This window comes from Natator depressus, chromosome 5, assembly GCF_965152275.1.
Source record: "Natator depressus isolate rNatDep1 chromosome 5, rNatDep2.hap1, whole genome shotgun sequence".
In the NCBI taxonomy this organism is placed as follows: domain Eukaryota; kingdom Metazoa; phylum Chordata; order Testudines; family Cheloniidae; genus Natator; species Natator depressus.
The window spans coordinates 108,142,093-108,163,100 of record NC_134238.1 but is presented as its reverse complement, the minus strand read 5'-3'; the positions used below and the strand labels follow the sequence as shown (position 1 = coordinate 108,163,100).

General features: G+C 40.0%; 1 protein-coding gene across 4 annotated transcripts in view; it reads left to right on the top strand.

Moving 5' to 3' along the window:
- Nucleotides 1-21,008, top strand: part of BNC2 (basonuclin zinc finger protein 2) — a 473,281-nt gene that overhangs the window by 340,849 nt on the left and 111,424 nt on the right. For all 4 annotated transcript variants that reach the window (XM_074953438.1, XM_074953440.1, XM_074953441.1 and 1 more), the window contains one exon: nucleotides 5,693-5,795. In XM_074953438.1, coding sequence (XP_074809539.1) covers nucleotides 5,693-5,795 — 103 coding nt within the window. The remainder of the gene's footprint in view (nucleotides 1-5,692; nucleotides 5,796-21,008) is intronic.

Sequence of the window (21,008 nt, the reverse complement as noted above, 5' to 3'; positions counted from 1 at the left end):
TGCCTCTTTCCCCCATTTCCCCCCCTCCCCCTGCACCCAAACTAGCTTTCCCTTTCGTTATTGGCCATGGTCTCTTATGGAAACTCTGCAAAAGAGCCAGACAGATTGATTTCCCATTACTGTTATGGGCTGCTCCTATTAATATGTGAATGATATATTCTTGTTGAATATAATTAAACGCTCCAAAACTATATTATATCAGTGTCCGGTGTGAGTGAAACCCACACAAGTCTAGGAGTACAGGTTTAAGCCTTTTCATTAAATCTGTAACATTGTGCCCATAGCTATATGCTGTATTGAATACCAGGCAATGTTCCCATATTCTTGCATAGACCCTATAGGCACAACTAAAGGAAATAGCAAGAAGGTATTTTTGAGGCACTGGGGTGATAAATGAAAACTTGAATTATATTTTAGCATATGCATGTTTTGTTTTTTAAATTTTAATAGTAGTGCTTTTGAGATGAAAGAATCTGTCATGTAAATTATGTTGGGATGGATTTCGATTGAATCATTATGTTTCTTTCATTGCTGTTGTAAAAGTTCCTTGGAGACCATTAGAATCTCAATGGAAATGCAAGAAGCACTGTGATAGGACCTTTATGAAAAAGATGTATAAAAATGTATGACAGTCCCATTATCCGTGGATCATCAACATGGTAGAACATAACAGCTCCTTTGGAGCTGCTGAGGAATATGCCATTTCAATGCATACTTAAGGAGTCTTTTAACCTGAGTGCTATAGGCTGAGTACACTTTACGATCTTTGGAGGAGTTTTGCTATTTTGTATCAGTCCATACATAAAGATCCTGTATTTATTTCTCTGTTTTTCTTCAAGTCTACTGGGTCTTTGATTTCTTTTCTTTTCTTCCTCTCTTTTTCTTTTCATTTCCTTGTTGGAGGTATTACTGTTGAAAAGCTAAGTCAGATAAATAGGTTTTGCATTTCACTTTGAAATAATATAGTAATACATTATATAATTGTAAAAACTATTTAGCAATACTTTGCATTGGCAGTTAGAATGAAATCATATTGTAGTTAACTTTTGAAATGTCTGACAGTATGGTTGTACACTTGCATTTTTGTGTCTGTTTTGTAACTCAGATGTCTCAGCAGTGAATTCAGCATTCAGCTTCTACAGAATCACATCAGGCCCCTTTCACTATCTCCCCTCCCCCCTTCAGTGTGCAAATAAAGAACTAACAAATGTCCTACTACAGTTTTGCCAGATCTGCACCATCACTTACAAACACACTATTGGTGAACACAAACCCTTCTTCCCCTTGCTCCCTCTAAGTCCATCCCCTCCATTGATTGACTGTGTGCATCTATCTCAACAAGAGTTTCCAAATGCAGCTCTCTTGGTCATTTTCCAAATCTGTAGTTACTCACTGTAACTGATAGGGATTCATTTAAAGCAAATACTATAATAAAAAAGAACACAGGAAGTTAATCTTAAAATGTTAAAAGGCATTTTCAGACAAGAATGAGAATGTGTGTCAATTTCAATTTGAAGGCAGTTACAGGCATATTTCCTCACATGTTGGCATAAGGATATACCATACTCCTGGTTTACTCCACCAAAATAATCTCAGTTAAATTAGTTTTGTATTGTGCTCTGCAGTGATCTGAGGTAGATGGCATCATGGACTACATTAGCTTTGGATTAATTAAAGAAACCTTAAACAGATCTTAAAACTGTCTTTTTAAAAAAGTGTTGTTTACTAAAGACCATAGTCTTCGGTTTTTATATGGCTTCTATTACCATAGCACCTTGCAACCTTTGTTCTTTTTATTCTCACAACACCTCTCTGTTGTTGTTACTCCCACTTTGCAGATGGGGAATTTAGGCACGGAGTATGGTTGCCAACCTTCTACTTGCACAAAACCAAACACTCTTGCCCCTCCTCCGAGGCACCGCCTTCCACTCACTCCATCCCCCCTTCGTCTGTCACTCGCTCTCCCCACCCTCCCTCACTTGTTCATTTTCACCTGGCTGGCTCAGTGGTTGGGGTGCGGGAGGGCTCCAGCTGGGGGTGTGAGCTCCAGGGTGGGGCCAGAAATGAGGAGTTCAGGGTGTGGGAGGGAGCTCCGGGCTGAGGCAGTGGGTTGGGGTGAGGGCTCTGGGGTGGGGCCAGGGATAAGGGATTTAGGGTGCAGGAGGTGGCTCCAGGCTGGGGCTAAGGGGTTTGGAGTGCGTGAGGGTGCTCTGGGCTGGGGCAGGTGGTTGGGGTGCAGGTGGGTGTGAGTGCTCTGGCTTGGGGTGCGGACTCTGGGAGGCGGCTGGGGATGAGGGGTTTGGGGTTTAGGAGGGTGCTCTGTGTTGGGGGAGGGTGTGTGGAGCTGAGGTGTTCAGAGTATGGGAGGGGACTCCAGGCTGAGACAGGGGGTTGGGATGTGGGAAGAGATACAGGCTCTGGGCTAGGGGTATGGGTTCTGGGATGTGACCAGAAATGGGTTCTGGGTGTGGGAGGGAGGTCTGGGCCATGGCAGGGGGTTGGGGTGCAGAGGGAGTGAGGGCTCCAGCTGGGGGTGCAGGCTTTGGTATGGGGCCAGGGATGAGGGATTTGGGAGTAGGAGGAGGCTGGGGCAGGGGGTTGGGGTGTGGGAGGGTTGGGGGTGCAGGGTCTGGGGTGGGGCTGGGGATGAGGGGTTTGGGGTTCAGTAGGGGGCTTCTGGCTAGGGCTGAGGGGTTTGAAGGACAGGAGGGGGATCGGGGCAAGGGGTTGGGGTACAGGAGGGGGGGCCGGCTCCAGGTGGTGCTTACCTCAAGCAGCTCCAGGAAGCAATGGCATGTCCCCACTCCAGCTCCTACACAGAGGTGCGACTAGGTGGCTCTGTGCGCTGCCCCATTTGCAGGCGTCACCCATGCAACTCCCATTGGCTGCGGTTCCTGGCTAATGGGAGCTGCAGAACTGGTGCTTGGGGCGGGGGCAGCGTGCAAAGCCCCCTGGCTGCCCCTACATGTAGGACCCAGAGGGGGGACATGCCAGTGCTTTCAGGAGCCACATGGAGCCACGGCAAGTAGGGAGCCTGCCTTAGCCCTGCTGCACTGCCGACCAGACTCCCAGGCCCCAAAACTAACATCCTCACCACCAGGCCATCATCTTCATCTTTCAGAAATGCTACATGGTTCACACTAAAATTTATAGTCATGTACCTGCATCTCTGAAGCCAGATTATGGCCTAAAGTATCAAGATTCCTGTGGAGCAAAAAGAGAGGCCCAGTTAAGGCTGGGCTAAATATCTGGGCTTGATTACATACCTTAATAAAAAGTACTTATCGCTTTTGTAAGGTTTTCTGATTTACCTATTTTAAAAAGAGACATTTTTATGTTTGTGGAAAGTTTACATGAATTTTCAAATATTATGTCATTTTGATGTTATAAGTTCTTAATGTGGGAAACACATAATCAACTAAGTAGAGTAATACCCTCAAGACGATTTAAGCGATTTTTTTAGTCACAGAAGAGGAAAAGAAACTCTAAACTGGTAAACATTTTTTCAGCTCATCATTTTAAAATGGCTAAGTGGTTCATTTTCAAAGGGGTGAGAGAAAAGTCATTCTTGGGCTGAAATGTTGTGCCGTATTTCAAGTTTCAGCCTGATTCCAGTTTTTACGGGCAACATGCAAATCTTGGGGGCAGGGGAAACAGAGGTGGGTTTATAATGGAAATTCTAGTCAACTTTTAATAAAGCAGCCCTAGCAGATGACATTATTTCAGATGGTGTGTGTGCGCGTGTAGCAGTAACATGAAATGCAACAAATCTACAACAGATAGGTGCAAACAAAGTTTTTAAAAATAAGTGAAATAAGGCATTTGTTTATAAGGAAAAAAAATCCCTTACAGTATAACAGGAATACCATTCCATTTTGTAATGCCTTCATTCTCTTTGCAGTACAATTAATTACAGAGTTCATTAATTAATGAACATATTAGAGAAAGACACCATTACTGACCAGGGGAGACCTGATATATTACCGAATCAATGAAGTATTGAACATGAAACGGGACCTTTCAGTAGAATTTTTTTCCTTGTAACCTACAAACACATATATTATTCTGCATAGTCAGCAGTTCTTTTTTGCCCCCTATATTTCATATTACTAATTATTTTAATCAATGATACATACAGCAATGTTTTACAACCTAGCTAATGAGTAAAGGCAGTTGACTTTGGGAATAAGTCCCTGAAATATCTGGATATTTTTTTGCGTCAGGGCTTTTGAGAGTCAAAGGTAGTAAAAGAGCAGACTGGATGGGAGGTAGGAAGGACTCCTGCCTCAGAAATCGAGCAGAGAAACACAGATTGAGTGAGTCAGTAAACCACAAATGGCTTGAAGTTTCTGTGTCTGATTCAAATAAATAAATAAAATGTTTAAAATAGCTTGAACTCCTTTCATTGTCAGCAAACAAAGAGCAAACTTGCCCATGCTAATGTTTAATGTTATTTTCCTTACAAATCTGATCCTTTCAGCATAGGGAAGATCATTCCTGTTACTTACAGGTATTACAGATTTTTAAGTGGAAGCGTCTAGGAGAGGTTTGTAAGGCAACAGCATTGATAAAGTTCCCATGTATCTGCAGTCATAGGTACCAAACTCCCTTCCCCTACTGAGCCCCCAAGTAATCATTGATTGCATCTAAATCAGTAGAGATATCTTTTCCAGGAAGCACTGATAGTTACAGTAGATTGTTAATCTGTGAATGATCAGACTAAGCCTGCTCTGTCTCACAAACCTCCATGCAAATTACACCTAAATGCAAGCCATAAATTTATTGGTAGCAGTTTGAAGAGCACAGGTCATCTTTTGCACTGTTTAGAAACACAGGTCTCACCACATTTATGCTGACTTTCTGTGAACTCTTTTCCCCACACCCCTTAAAGTAAACTTTCTTAGCTTTTTAAAGTAGTTTTAAGAATGGGTTTAGTTAGATGTATTCATTGTCCAGATTTTAAATCTCAATATTCAGTCTGTGTTTTTAGTAGATTTCCTTTTAAGAAAAAGTGGAAAACATTTATATTTTAAGAAATATATGAGACTAAAAGGTAAAGGGCATTGTGGAGATCAGAGAGAAATTATGGATGCAAAGGAAAGTTACACTGTATCTCATGAGCCAGTCCTATCTGTACCTCTCTCATTTTATTGCTGCTTTGGGAACGCCAGTTCCCAAACCGGTGGCTTCCTTCTGATACTTAACTGAATTAGATCTTGTGTGAATCCCAACAGGGAAACATGAGAACAATGCTTGGACAACGCTCTGCCTTTATGTATATTTTTATGTGCATGTTTCACTCTTGATTCTAACCAATGTGACATAGTGCTATGTGAAGACATGACTATAACAACATTTTCCTTCAGGCACTTGATTGGAAAAAAAAAGCCTGAGTCTAGTCCTTAGTCTGTATTCTTTTAAAGAATTTAAGAATTTATTCAGCCTATGGAATAATATAATACATTATTATTGAATGGACTTTTTTATAATTGCTCAGGGATATTGATATATGCATTTTAAAGGAAAAATAAACCCTATGTAAAAGAATTAACAATGCTTTGCATTTTAGAATTTCTTTTCTTTTTCTTTCTCTTTATGTTCAAAAACCCCAGCCACCATATGGGCAGATAGTTAAAGAACAAAAAAAAAATTATCTGGTAAGATATTTATGTGCATTTGTTTCTTTTTCCAGGCCATCCGCTGTACACTGGTAAATTGCACATGTGAATGTTTCCAGCCAGGGAAGATTAACCTGAGAACCTGTGACCATTGTAAACATGGCTGGGTGGCACATGGTAAGAAATATCTGTTCTTTTATCCTCTCTGTTTTGTCCATCTCATTAGATATAATGATAATAGCTATATCTGTCCATGCACACACGAGTGTGTGCTTTTTTTAAAGCAGACTCTACATTTGAGAAGAGAGGGTCAATTATGCCAGCAGTGGCTTCAAGTGTCATTGGAGGCAATGAGTTTGTTAACATTATGTGCAAAGCCAGTGCTTCATTTGTAATGAAAGTCGTGCCAGGTCTCAAGCAATTTTTTTACATTCATATCTGGTGCAGCAAGTCCAGAGGTGCCAGGACTGTGAACTGCCAAGCCCAGAGGTACCTGGGCTCAGCCCTGGCACAAATTGAGCACTGTGTATAGCTCGGAGAACATATTCTAGTTTCCAAGCAGTAATGCTATGCTCACAGCTCTTAGCAGGAAGACAAGATGTTTATAGTATGGTTGCACTGTGGAGTTCACATTGCACATATGCAGCAGCCAAAGAGTCACTGAATTCCCATGGAAACTCAAACATACCACTGTCAGCTTTTTGGAGCCGGGATATCAGAATAAAGCTGGGATATCCTCTGTGGCTGAATGAAAGCCTTATAATATGGCTTAGCAGCTGATCTTATCTTCCCTATGTTAAAGTGGGTATAGGAGGGCTGGAGTGGGCTCATGTATTTGGCTTGCATCTAAATAAATTTTATAAATGTACACCAACTGCTTGGGGTTGGATCCTTTTTTAAAAATTTGTTTATTTATTTATTTAGAAGTCAGTCACAAACCTACCATAAACCATGTGTATCTTGCCCATGTCCAATATAGTTTTATTAAACACAAGACAAATAAGAAAGACATTTTCTTCTGAAATGATTTCACGAACGTCAGGAGAAGAGAGAGAGATGGCTATCTTTGCAGAAGAAATGTATGTCTGAGTTTCCTTCTGACAGTTCAGACTGTTGGCCCCGAAGCAAGCATACTCTCCATTCTCAGTTTTGCCAAGCATCCAGTGGGTTGTGTTGTACAAATTCTGTTTTATTTCAGTAAGATCTGAAGGAGAAGATCAGTACCTTCCTCCTAAAATGTCTTTGGTTTCTATGTATTTTGTGCGTATCTGTGTAATGCATTAATGTGTGTGTGCTGAAACTAAGCATGATTGAATGCTTAACAAAACTGAAAAGCATTTAAAGTGTCCCCATTCCTGGAAGGGAAAAGAGTATGTTTGACGTTCCCCTCTGGTGTTATCCGGACCGGTGATCTGCTAGGTCACTCCAATCCTGGACTCTGGGAGCCAGCCTTACCCTGCTCTGCTGTGAGAACCCCCACTCCTGGGCTGTTCACGCACAACCTCTGGCATGTAAGCTGCTCCTTGGATTGTGCAACCGAATGACACTAGCCAATATCTCTGGTCCCAGACACAGCCCTAGGAACCTCCGTCTTGCAGTGTCCAGTTGTGCTTGCTGGACACTGGAAGCTTATATGAATTTGCCAGTTTAACAAAGAAATTGATATGTGCCAGGCTTGTTATCCCAAGGGGAGTCTCTGACATGCTTCAAACCAAAAACGCTGCTTTAGGTAGAATAAACAAACAAATTTATTAACTACAAAGATAGATTTTAAGTGATTATAAGTCAAAGCACAACAAGTTGGATTTGGTCAAATGAAATAAAAGCAAAATGCATTCTAAGCTAATTTTAACATTTTCAATGCCCTTACAAACTTAGATGCTTCTCACTGCAGGCTGGCTGGTTGCCCTTCAGCCAGGTTCTGCCCTTTGATCAGCACTTCAGTCGCTTGGTGGTGATGTCTGTAGATGGAGGTGGAAGAGAGGAAGACCATGGCAAACGCCTCCTCCTTTTATCATATCCTTTCTTCCCTCTTGGCTTTGCCCCCCCCCCCTCAGAGTCAGGTGAGCATTACCTCATCGCAGTCCCAAACTGACCAAAGGAAGGAGGGTGACTTACTCGAGAGTCCAACAGATCCTTTGTTGTTGCCTAGGACAGTGTCCTTTGTTCCTGTGAGGCTGGGCTGGGTTTGTCCCATACATGCCCTGATGAGATGTGAACTGCCCCTCTGCTCTTGGGGAGTTTTTGCCTGGATTTGCTTTAAGCCATGAGGACTCATTTTCAGCCTCATAACTGTATACATGAAATTATAGCCTGAAACATTACTGTAACAACAGTTACTATAACATCACTATAACAACAATGCTCAGTGCATTATGAGCCTTCCGAAGACACCCAACATGACAAACTTTGCATTGGATACCACACAATCATATTATAAGGAAAAATATGGGGGTGCAGGGTGTTCCCTCAAGGTACAGAACATCACAGTATGCAGGTACAGATCCATTCCTGTGTTGCTTTGTAATGAATGGATAAAGTCCTCTGATAATACTGAAGGTAAAACAAACAAGTAGCTAGTTGGTTTGCAGATGAATTATGAACTGGATTCCTAATTGGGCAAAGCTTCTTTCTGTTCCCCAAAATTTCAGACAAGATATGTGCTCTAGCAATATAACCAGGCCCATTCACATTCTTCGGGGCTTTTGGCCATCACGGTGTCTTTGTAGTTCAGGTAGACATCCAGCTTTGTGCAGGATCAGCACACAATGGTCTGCTGTTCAAAGGGGAGGGAAGACGACTTATCTGGCTTATTTCCAATGGCCAGACAAATTACTTCTCCATGTTGAATATTTGTAATCATATGGCCTGCTGCATGGACTTTAGTTTGGACTATAGTAACCCCGGTTTGTTTGGTTTTTTTTTTTTTTTGCTTTTAACCAGAACTCCACATAACAGTGTGGCTTGATTTCTCTGGTTGATAGTTTTCTGTGAAGTGGATGGGTTGAAAATTGGAATATTAGAAGGTAGTGTGAGGCCACCCCATACGTATAACAGAAATGGCCCAGGTACTAAAGGTGAAAGATGAATGCTGTAAACACTGGGCACACAACTTGCTCCGATGCTGTAGTGCTTTCAAATAGAAAAGTTGAGTTCGAATAGATATTAACAAAAGTGTATATTTTAGAAATGGAACCTGCATAAAATCATTTTCTTTTCTTTTAGCTCTTTTAAAGTAGATGTAGCCAAAGTATTTACATTTTATGGCAGTATAAGGCTAGTCAGATGTATATTGCAAATGCACACTCAAAGCACAGGCTTATAAATTAGTTCCTGAAGACTTTGTGATGAGTCTTCTTGACTTGTTGACTTTAGCTACTCTCCAGAATTTGAGAGGCGCATTCAAAAGGAGACTGATTAATTCATTGTACTGTTGCACCTGGATTTTAAAATCCGTGAATCATTTTACTGTTCAAAAATTACTTCCTTTAAGCCCTAAACACTGTACTTTAATGTTCAGTGAATGCAAATGGTAGTTCCTACTGCATTAATTAGGAGGTTTACTTCTGGTTTTCGTTAACGAATTTCCACTCATATCCTTGATAGATGAGGTAATGTTTTATTAAATGCACTTATCAAAGAATAGGTGTTTCCAATAAGAAGTACCAAGCATATCCAAGCTTGATAACCCAGAATCATAATTAACTGAAGAGGCCAAAAATAGACCTCAGTTGCAATTGTCTGATGTTTTCCCTGACTCATCCACACAGAGTTAATTCATGCTAATAATTGTCCATTTCAAATGTTGGAATTCTGGGGCCAAGAAGGAAAGGGCACACAGCCATAGTGGTATTATTTCACATAGCAACTGCTGTCCTGTTTCTTTTTCCTGTTTCCATTGTCTTTCTCATGTTTTTCTTTCCTCACCTAAAACGAGCTGTGCGCTTCTTGAAAGGAAAGGTTTCCTACAAGTTCAGTTCTTTTCTATTCAGAAGTGCCAAAGAAGGATGTCAGTATAAGAGCAGATTCATCAAAGCAGTTCTTTTGTGGCAAGATAAATGTTTCTGTTGGCAAAAGTTCAGTTTATTGAGTTTTGACCCTGCACCCTTTCACTATAGTGGTAATCCTACCATCAGCGTTTTTAAGGATCAAGACAAAAACTGCATAGAGTATAGCCCCCTTCTCTAGTACTGCTATGCTTAGGAGGGAATTGGTTGTATCTAGTGTGTATTGCTGAGTTTTTTAAGGGGATGTAGAGAATTGGGCTGTTTTAATTCCCTTCCAGCTGAAGCTTGGCATTTGTATTGTCAGCTTGGATGGAGATTTATTTTCTAATACAAAAAAATAAATCATTTAAATTGGATAAGCCATTTCCGAGGCCTAGAGCAGTAAAACAGACAAGGGTTAAAAAAAATTTTAAGTCACTTTATATGACCCATAAGATACAAAATAAATAAATAAAATCTTAACAGTGAAATTGTGTGGGCACTTTGATTTAGTGTAGTCCTGGGCCATTTGGTATTTTTTAAAAGAAAACAATCAGATACTTTGAGTAGACACTGTAGCTGCTTCTCCTAATATTTTGGTTGCGTGACAAGTAACCAATGCTAATAAAATAGCCTTAAAACTATACCAGATTAGGTTCAAAAATTCACTTGTTCAACCTTAACGATGATGATAATGATATTTTACATGCACGTCTTCCCCCTTTCCCCCACCACCCCCCCCACACAAAAAATCTTACTTTAGGCCGGTGAGAGAGGAGAATTATGCTAGGCAATAATAAAATCTCGGTGATTACACTGACTCAGCAGTTTGTCCACTTGATCTGTCATTGATAAAAGAATATGAACTGTCATGCCACCAGATGTACCACAGTTGTGATATCTAGTCCGACTGAATTACTGACCTGATACAGTATCAGTGGAAATACAGTGTTACCCTCTTGCAATGATTTGTTTATTTTTTCACAGAACAATTTCACAATGAGAAGAAACGTGTTTTGCATATCGCAATGTGCTGAAACTAGTCAGGACTTTCATTCTGTTTCACTACAAATGGAGTTCCACTATATCAGACTTCACTATTTTCAGTTCTATTGGATGTTTATTAAACCTCTGAATTCACTGGCTGAAAAATGGTCATATAATCAAAAATAGTTTCTTGCGTTACCCATAAATTGGTCACCCATCTAAACTCAGTTAGATGTCAGATACAGACCCATTCTTGATATATTGTGCAACTATAAATATTCTTGAGCTAGTTGAATTTCACACTATTCTTGGAATCGAGCTGTTGAGGGCAATTAAGTATCCTGTGAATATTTATTTTTGTTTCCCTGTGCAAAAGTGGACTTTTTCTCAGAGCAATAAGTTGGCCCTTAGCTCGCTAATAAACAGTGCCAGGTTTTTTCTTGGTGTATGCTGAGCAGGGAAGCTCTGGGCAGGGCCTTTTATTCTAGAAACTGTGCACTGGGGGTCTCTCTTAGCTATACCTGTCCTCTGAATTTCACATGACCTCTTCTCTAAGCTGGGTGCTGGCCAGGCTTTTTCTCTAATAAATCTGAGCTCAAATTCCTTGGTGGATTTAATGAAACAGAAATTGACTGGAGTTTTGCATCACATAGTGCAAAGCCATTACTCCTTTTGGTTGAAAAGGTGCCATCCAGCGAGTATTAATACCCAGCCTCACTATGTGGGGCTTACACTTTAATCTTGCTGGGGAAATAGTTTTCCACTGTCAAGTTTTTGTATAATGCACACACTAACTTGCTGTAAATGAGACCAACAATCAAAACAATGACCCTCACCAAGGAACTGAGAGTGCTCTATCATAAGTTCACATGCATGACATGACTATGACTTCTTGTTCATTCCGAATGGCTGAGCAGCCATTTCTGTATGGTAATTTGTAAAGTTGTCAGGTAAGGGAATGGTGGGGAGAGAGAGAGAAAGGGAAAAGGAGGGGGAGAGAAATGCTATTGTCCTATCAGCTACTGAAAATTTTAGAAATTTCATCTCTCCCTGACCAGACTCTCTGTACAAGTTTCTATGAGGATGTGGTTTAATGCGGAGGTTTAGGACTTTTAACATGAGCTACATGAAAAAAAAAGTGTTAAATTAAAAACCTTTCTGTGTTATCACATTTATCTCAGTCCAAAGCTGTTGAGTGACAGAAATCTGGAGCATTACATTTGCAAAGCCAGAGCTCAGCTCTGACACAAAACCAAAGGAGGTCACAGGTATAACACTCCGGCTAAAAATTGACATGGATTGCAAAGGGGGCGGGAGAGGTGTGTGTGTGCACACTGTAGGTAGATTTGAATAGAAAATATTTCTATATTTTTAACCGTCCTGTAGAATTTAATAGAGAATCATAATCCTTCTGTAGAATACTGTAGGATGCTCATTAAAACCACATTTTCAATTAAATTGTATAGGTTTTCAGAGTAAATTCATATTAAGTGGCTACAGAAACCTATTGGTTCCCTCTTCAATTATATAGGACTTTTCCATAAGCATCTTTGTAAAGGAATTTCTTTAGCTCTTAGTTACTTCTCCATCTGGTTATGAAGACCAAAAACTAAGTCTTCATGGCTGTTAAAGTGATTTTAAAATAAAAGTAATGTTAATCTAGCTCTAGACTGGATTTAACTGCTGCTGAGATTCCAAGCAGACATCCAGGTTCCTGTACCTCCCTGGGCAAAGTCTCTTTAATCTATCATTTTCTTTTTGTTCTAGTAAGGTAAAATCAGAACTGGGTTTTTTGGGGGGTGGTTTTTGCCTAAAATCAGCGATCCCTTCTTGGTCTGACCTGGAAGGATCATGTATTTGTTCAGTTTGTTTCCTTGCTCATCAGCTTACAGTTGGTGTGCTTTAAAGGAAAGTATCCATGTAAACAAACCACACAATGTATTGGTCTTTTTCCTCTGGTTTTGTGTGTCTGTAAATATTTCAGTTGAGTGTAAATACAAATGGATCATACAGAGTCCTCACAAATTACGGGCAAGAATCGCCTGCTTCCAATACTGGAGTATCACTGTGGGATGTTTTGGTGAATGCAAGGGTCAGAGATTCAAAAGTTCAGCACCAAATTTTCTGCTCCTCTCAGCTTCTCCTCTCTCCACCCCCACCCAAAGTGTAATGTTAGAGCAGTATTTGGCCCATAGCTTTCATTTCCAGTTCTGCTACTGATGCATTGTGTGATCCTGATCAAGTCATTTTCATGTCCCTGGGTCTCCGAGTCCCTGTCTGTAAAATAGGTATAATACCCACTTTCACAGCTGTGGAGTCTCAACTAACTGTAAAGCATTCTGAGATGTTTAGATAGAAGTTGTTATAGAAGTGTAAGACATTATAATTACTTGCCCATCTATTAAGTTATATTATTAAAGTGACATTTACAAACTAGCCTCCATCTAGAGATAAACAAGCCCACATAGATTTTCCTCCAGTGATGAGAGGTAAGAAAGTCTTCAAAAGCTGGTCCTTCCCTTGAAGAGGAGAAAAGCCAGTAAGGGGTGTGGATGCTGTAACTAAGGGTGCTGGCTTGAAGTGGTTTCCATCATATACCGGGTTTATAGTTTGGTTCAATGGCTCGCAGCTCCCCCACTATGCTAATTGTTGCAGCACTCCTGGTAGAGAGAAAAGTTTTCTATTTGAACTTACCAACACTTGGGGGGCTTTAAAAATATGGGGACAATGCAAAAATATTAGTAATTTAATTTTGTTAATGAAGCATAATGAAGGATAGTTTTGCTTTCATTGATAGTCCTCTATTAAGGGACAGTAGCAGCGCTCAGTTCAGTTTCTTCTTTGAATCAAAGCCTGTGGCACCCTTGAGCATGATCAGTGAAGTGTGCTGACATAGGGGTTAACTATATGACCACTGAGGAAGATGTGGCTTGAGCCTTTGAATGAACAGCAATGGCAGATTGGTTGGAACTGTCTGCTGGATTTTGAGCATCATAGGACCAGTACTGTGGAACTTCAGAGCAGGAGTCTCAGCTGAGCTGTGGCTGTCAATTTGGGCACTTTCATAACAAGCAGTCATGGTTACCTGAATTTTAAATAATGAAACCCGTAACACTGATCCTGCTGCACATGAAGGGCTGTGATGTGCTAACCCCTTTACCAGTTTATTATGTTTTATTACATCATAAATTTTATATCTTGCGAACAATCCTTCAGGAAGCTTAATTGTTTATAGGAACATCTTAATTAACTAGAGTTCACCAGGTTAAGCAGAACACAAACAAAACAAACTCAACCACTCCATTCAATCTAAAAGCACCAGGTTAAAACAGGGAGAAGGATTTGATGGCGAGAATAAAAATTGCATATTGCTTTCAGATGTTATAATGTAATGATAAGGCCTTGGGTAACTTTACCTCTGCTTTCTATATTGTGAATGTGACAATCACTGGATGGGAAAAACATAGTGTTACCTTGACTTGGGAGTCCAAGGAGATCTCCTTCTTTGCTTCAGTCTTCCTCCACATAGACTCTCAAATCCACATGGCGGCAGGGAAAGAGCAAGAGGGATTTGCTTTTGAAGAGGAGGAGGAAAGGGAGCACTGGGTTCTCTTGTCTCTCTCCCTGCTTCTTTCCTCTCTCTCTAGCCCCCCCACCTCCATGCAAACCTCCCTAACCGTCCCCTGCCCTCAGTGACAGGTGTCCTGGTTTTTTACTTAGACAGCCTGCCCACCCTGAGGCTGTTTAATAGTCCATATTCTAGTCTGGGAACAGAGACTGGGGCTCTCCTATCTCTCGTAGCAGTTCAATCCCTTTGATCATACCAGACATCAACGGGGGAAAAAAGAACTGATTTTTTTAAATTTAATTTTCTTTTCAGGTTCACTCCTGAGTTTAAAAAATATCCCCTCTCATCGAGTATCTCCAAACAGTCAAAGTTGCTTCTAACCTTCATATCACAGGCAATAATTTAGGGAAAACTTTTTCTTCCACTATTGGTGAAAAAACATATATATACATAAAACATAAAAGAAAACACCTGTTTGGCTTGCAGGAATGGGCCTGGGAGGCTGTTCTCCTGACAGGCCAAAAGCGACCATCACAGGGCCCCTTAAAAAAAAAAAAAAAAAAAAAAAAAAAGTCCGGATTTTTTTCCCCTATTTCATGTGAGCATTGGCAGAAACTCTGACAAGCAGTTCTTCATATTTTATTATGTTCTTGTCTGGCAGAATCTCTGTCAGGCAAAAACCTTGTCAGCGGAAAACCTGTCGTAGGATCAGAGGAGACAAAAACAGGTGTCACACAGGCAGTCAAAACTGAAGGGAAAAAAAGATTAGGCTAAAGACAGAAAGGCAGACAATTACATTAATGCCATTGCTTTTATCTTATAGATGTGTGTTATTATCTCGGGGTGCTGAGTGCGCAATTGCCTCAAAGAAAAGTAGACAGGAGACAAGGGGAAACTTGATAGTTATTAACTGAAGAGGCAGTGTGTCAAAGCTGGATGGGGTTCAAAGTTTTGCAAAGGAATAAAAAAAAATAGCAGACAGCAAAGCAACGTCTGTGAACAAACGGTGGTTCTGCTTTCGGCTACATAAACCTAGTAGCAATCTAAATTTTTCAACTTGGAATCAGATCATAGAGAGAGAAATTAATGAAAGATTTCCTTCAGACTTTTAAAATAACATTTATTCTGCGTACATGCAACTGAAATGCAGTCTGTTTTTCTGTTGGGTTTTTTTTTTGGTCATTCAAGAAGCATGGGTGACGCAGGAAGACAGGCATTTGTCAGCTTAGCTGTATTGTTTGGGTATGTATAAAACACCCATGATCAACACACTTTTATTTTTAAAAATCTATTAAGAAACCTTTAACTAAGTGTGAACATTTGTACGTGTAAGCTGTAAATTAAGAGATCACATATGTGTCACTCTGTCAGAGACTAAATTAATTTGGCAAATGGCTTCCATTGCTAGTTCTTAAATACTTAAAAATCCAAAGGAAAGGTTGCTTTTGCTTCCAGATCAGAAAATGCTGTCCTCACTCTACCTCCACAATGTTTTAAAATCTGCAGTGACTGAGTCAATGTCTCCTAAAAGTAGATTAAATTAGGACAACGATGAGAATGGGGTGAAATGAAGATAGTCAAAGGATGCCATTTCATGCCTCGTGCTTTGTTTGCACTGTATCAGGATGTCATCTCTCTACCCTAAATGTTCATGTTCTCTCACTGTTTGAACTGAAGGGTGGATGGGGAGATTTTGGGGCATTTATACCCTTCTCTGGATATTGCTGCATATCTTGCCTATGGGCACCTTCTGTTCCTGGCTAAGGATGACACTTTTGAAGAGCACATTTTTCACCTTTGAAATGCACTGTATTGTGCCAAATGGCAGGTATTATTAAAATTTGTTCCAGAGGGAGGATACTTCTAGACCACCCCTAGGATTGCTGTAGTTTGCCAGCCCCTTCAGCAAATTCAGCAAATTACTTCTTCATTTGCTGCATTCCCTCCTTGAAGCGGTGTCCTACTTTTGTATGGTGGTGGATGGGTGATTGGAAAAAATAAATCTGAACTCCAAAAAATTTGCAGCCATTCATTTTCACCATTCCGTCAAGTAAATGTAAAGCTAACTGTACTATATTGTATGTGGAAATTGCCACTAATAATGCTCTGTTTGCTCATCCCATGTTGATTGTTCTACGCACTGTGTTGCAACAGTGTTATGGAGCCTTGCCATATGGGTCTTGTATATTTAACCTGTCTGCCAAGTTTTGTTGCTTCAGAAAGTGGCTCAGCTCATCTTAAAATAAATAAATAAAAATCTCCCATTTGTTGCAAGGCTCCCTGAAGTGTGACTCACTCTGCTAATCATGGAAACACAGCAGTTTAATGCGGGAGTTACACCTAGGGTAAAACCAGCAGCAGAAAACAGAAAACTTTATTTTTAAATTTGTGCATACGTTGTGTGCATGTCTGGTAGGTTGGATGGGGTGGTGTTGGAGATCCAGGAAATATAATAAATAGAAAAAGTGTTCAATCTAGATTTAAGATGGAAATGGGAATGAGATCCATTTTAATCAATAATATTTTCATGTTAAAATGTGTAGTATTCTTATTATGCAAAATTTTAGCTGTGAGGTATAGTACTAGTCTACTGGAAAGTCTTGATCTTTTTGGAGACATACTTTTACTAGACCTGCTTTCCCCACTCCAGAGTTCCTAAATATTCTGCTAGAATCTGCAGATTAGCAAATAGTATGTGCATTTAAAAATATAATTCTCATTAAAACTAGCAGGTTTGTAATACTTTTATATTGAACCAAGGCAAATCTCATTCAAACTTTATTCAAAAATGGATGTGAGACTTTAAATATATAGTGTGTGTGTGTGTGTGTGTGTGTGTGTGTGAGAGAGAGAGAGAGAGAGAGAAATAAATATATAGTGTGTGTGTGTGTGAGAGAGAGAGGAATATATTCAGAGGACAAGAGTTCCACTTCAGCCTGAACTCTCCCATTGTACTTCGATGTGGGAGGGGTCCCAGGTCAGTGTGAGATTTTGTGTAGCTGGGCCTCAGCATAACTGGCTGAGGTATGGATGAAGTGAAAGTCTTACTCTGCGTTCTCTGGCTTTTGATAAATCAAACTAGTCATTTAATACTATTTTAATATACCTTCTGTATTTAATTTCCTTTGAATTGCATAGGGTCCCTCAAAACCAATAAAATGTAAGTGTAGATTTTTCCCCCCACTTTTTACTACAGTTAAAAATAAAACCAAACAAAAACAAAACCCCACAAATGGAACATTAAAGTTTGTCCATTGATGAACTATAGCTGGGTCCAAAGCTTTTGGCATAGAATACTCAATACACATGTACAGACTAATCCATTGGCTGAAATTTTTCATAGTAAGAACACTACAAATGGTAATGTGAAAAGGCTGACATTGTCTCAATTCCAAAGGGCCCATTTACAGTGTGAATCATAGTATGCAGTGTCTCATTAAAATCTGTAGGAGTGAGTTTGTTGGTATTACATAGTAAAGTACATATAAGCCAAATTTTCAAAAGGAGTTCAGATGCAGCCTCCATTTGTGTGTGCACAACTTGCATACACACTTTTTCGTGCAGTTTTTTCACCGTCACTGGTGCACAGCATTGATGGTATAGATGAGCAAAACGCATTTGGCCAAGAATTTCAAAACCTGATTCCTAACGTTAGTTTCCTAAGTTCATATTTAGGTACTTAAATAACTGGCCTGATTTTCAAAAGTGTTGAGTACCTTGTAGTTCTTTGCATCTGCCATCTCCCATCTTCCCCATGCCCCACCAGAGGATGTTTGTTTTCAAATTGTGTTGCTCTGACTCCTGGAACTGCTGGATTTCTTCTCCCTGAGTTCTGTTAGCACTCATGAAGTTAATCAGGCTCACTGCTTCTCACAGTAGTGACACACTCTAAAATGTACTGGAATACATGCGACCCTCCAGAAGCTAGGATGCTAGCAAACTCCAAATCTTGCAGGTTATTTGGGCAAAACTGTAAGTGTTAGTAGCCATGCACAGATCCCAGCATAAGCAGCTGGATGCTGCTACTTCTGCCGCAGGAGCCTGGATGGAACCTGAAAATCAGGTGCACATGCTTTTTATATACATGCGTCAGTTTCACAAGGATCCTCTTCCTAGCTTTCCTGCAAATCTTCAGTGCTTCCTTGTACACAGTAGTGGAATCACACGAGTCAAGTATATGTGTGGGCAGTGAACAATTGTTTTACCTTCCTACCCAATAAGGCTAACGCCAGCTCTGATCAGGCCCTAAAAATAGTATAAACTATTCAAAATCAGGGTTGATAACAGAAACACTGACAGACCATAAGTGGGAGCAATAAGACTTGATAACTCAAAGAGCTGAGGGTAGAGAGAAGAGATTCCCCGTTCTTACAAGAATTAACAAGAGAGGCAAGATGGATGAGGTAATATCTTTTATTGGACCAACTTCTGTTGGTGAGAGAGCTGCATAGAGCTCTTCTCTGAGTCGCTCAAAAGCTGCTCTCTCTTGCCAACAGAAGTTGTTGATCCAATAAAAGGTATTACCTCACTCATCTTGTCTCTCTAATATCCTTCGACCAACACGGCTACAATAACACTACATACAACTAATTAACAAGTTAATAGTTCTTTGGAGTTTAAGGAAAACATATTTGGCTCCTTTTTGCACTAGTTGTAATTCCTGAAATAATCGTTTTAAATTTAGAAATAGTACTCCTCAAAAATATTACTCCCCTGTATGTTGTTCTAGTAAAACACACGGGTCTTTGACAGGCCATTCCACAAAAATGTTGACTTCTTTACTCGCAAAGCATGTGGTTTTAAGATTCATTAGACCTCTTTTCCCTCTGTAAATCAGCTCATCCAGAGGTGGGGAGTACCAGGAGATGGGGGCAGCAGCAGCCACTAAAAAGGGGTGCCAAACTGGGATGGTGCTTCGTAGTCTTAGCACCTAAACTTAACATACTGAACCCAAAACAAACACATGTGGCTTTTTGAAAGATTATGTGTGTCCTTTCAAAAGTAACATGAGCGTTAACGGTTTTGGCTTTTCTGGGTGAAATCTTGATCCCACTGAAATCTTTAGGAGTATGGGTATTAACTTCAGTTGGGCCAGAAATGACTCAAAGTGTGTATTTTTATGGCATGACACTCAACAGTGCCTTTTTAATAAGGAAACACCTGCTTTTGTCATTTTTCAGATATGATAATATCTTATATTTATACATAGTGTCTTTCATCATGGGGATCCCAAAGCACTTAACAAACTCTCTTATGCAGACTACCCACAAGGATAAATTTACTCACCTTTGAGATGCAGACTCTCTGAGGTGAAATGCAGTAGCTGTTCATCAGCACATAGCATCACTAGAGAACAGTTTAGGACAGGAAGTGAAGAAGAAGGCCATATCCAGTTGAAATTGGAGCGGTAATTTAGGGAGGCAGAATAATATTACCCAAATTGACATTTTTCTAGGACATGGAAATGAACACCCTCAGCTTTACAAAAAGATCCACGGGGTCTTTATCAACCATAGTGGCTCAGATGTTTTATTTTATGGCTTATCTGAAAGAAGGCACCTCAACAACAAAATGCCCCCTTCGCACCAGGCTGAAGCACTGAAATTGGTTCAGTAATGATTTAGGAAATAGTCACGTAGGTGCTCTCCAAAGAACCTTTTCAAATACATCCCGGTGTTTCTCTCACGCTTCTCTGTGTATTTTCAGAATGTATGGGCAGAAGCAGATACAATTCACTGAGACACAGTGTGGTATTTTTTCTTGTTACTGTTCCTTTTTTTGTTCTTGCTTGATCATTTTTATTGTCTTTTTCTAAACAAATAGGATATAATTTTGTAGATTATAAATAATGGTGAAAGGTTGCATTCTCTACATTATTTAGTTCCGTACTTGAGTGCAGTGAAAAGTAGTTCCATTAATTAATGAGCCACAAAAATTCCAGCTGTTGGCCACACGGTTATTCCTTGTGCTGGCACAAATGCATTTCCTTCCTCTCCACATGCCTGTGTTTCATTTCAGTCTGTAGTGTGGCGTTTGCCTATACTCTGTGAACACTCTTCTGACACACCCATGGAAAAATATATGCCTTTTTTGTTATAAATTATGCATTTGAATGCACATCCTGATTTGTGCTTAAAAAGAATGGAACTCAGTGTCTTTATTTGTGGTTACTATAATTTGCAGTATAAGGCCCCAACTCCAAGTTGAAGATGGTTGTGGTAAAATGTAGACAAATTCAGAACTAACTCCTCATCCAATTTTAAGATGCTAACTAGGGCTCCAATGGTAAACTTGTTAAAAAAAATTAAACCACTTTAAGTGAATTTGGTGCTAGATTGAGAGCCCTGGAGACTGAAACCCTCTTTTTATCCACAGGATAAGTACAGTGTAGGTTGTCAAATCTATTACCCAGTGTTTTGCCAGTGTGCTTCAGTCCTCTGGAAGGACCACTTGTTACTTTCTCCTCTTCTTGTCTATTCCATCCCTGGTTTCTCTGCAAAGGCTTTTAGTGTCAAAAGTGGTGGTTTTGTAAAGTGGGCAATTTCTCACTAGGAGCTATACCAAGACCACCACACTTTTTTGCATAATCCCCACACGGTCATTAGAAGAAAACAACTTTCAATCACTACTGACCTGGGTCAATTTGGAAGTAGCACCTTAAACCCCTGAGCCATTCCATCCAACTTTTTAGAGGCAAGGACTTACCCTCCCTGTATATATTTTTAAATTAAACTATTTAATTTAGCAAAAAGCACCATGCTCACCCCTGGAAGAGGAGTATGATGCAGCGATTAAAGCACATGGCAGAGACTAAGGAGACAAGTTCTATTATTGACAATTACAAGGATT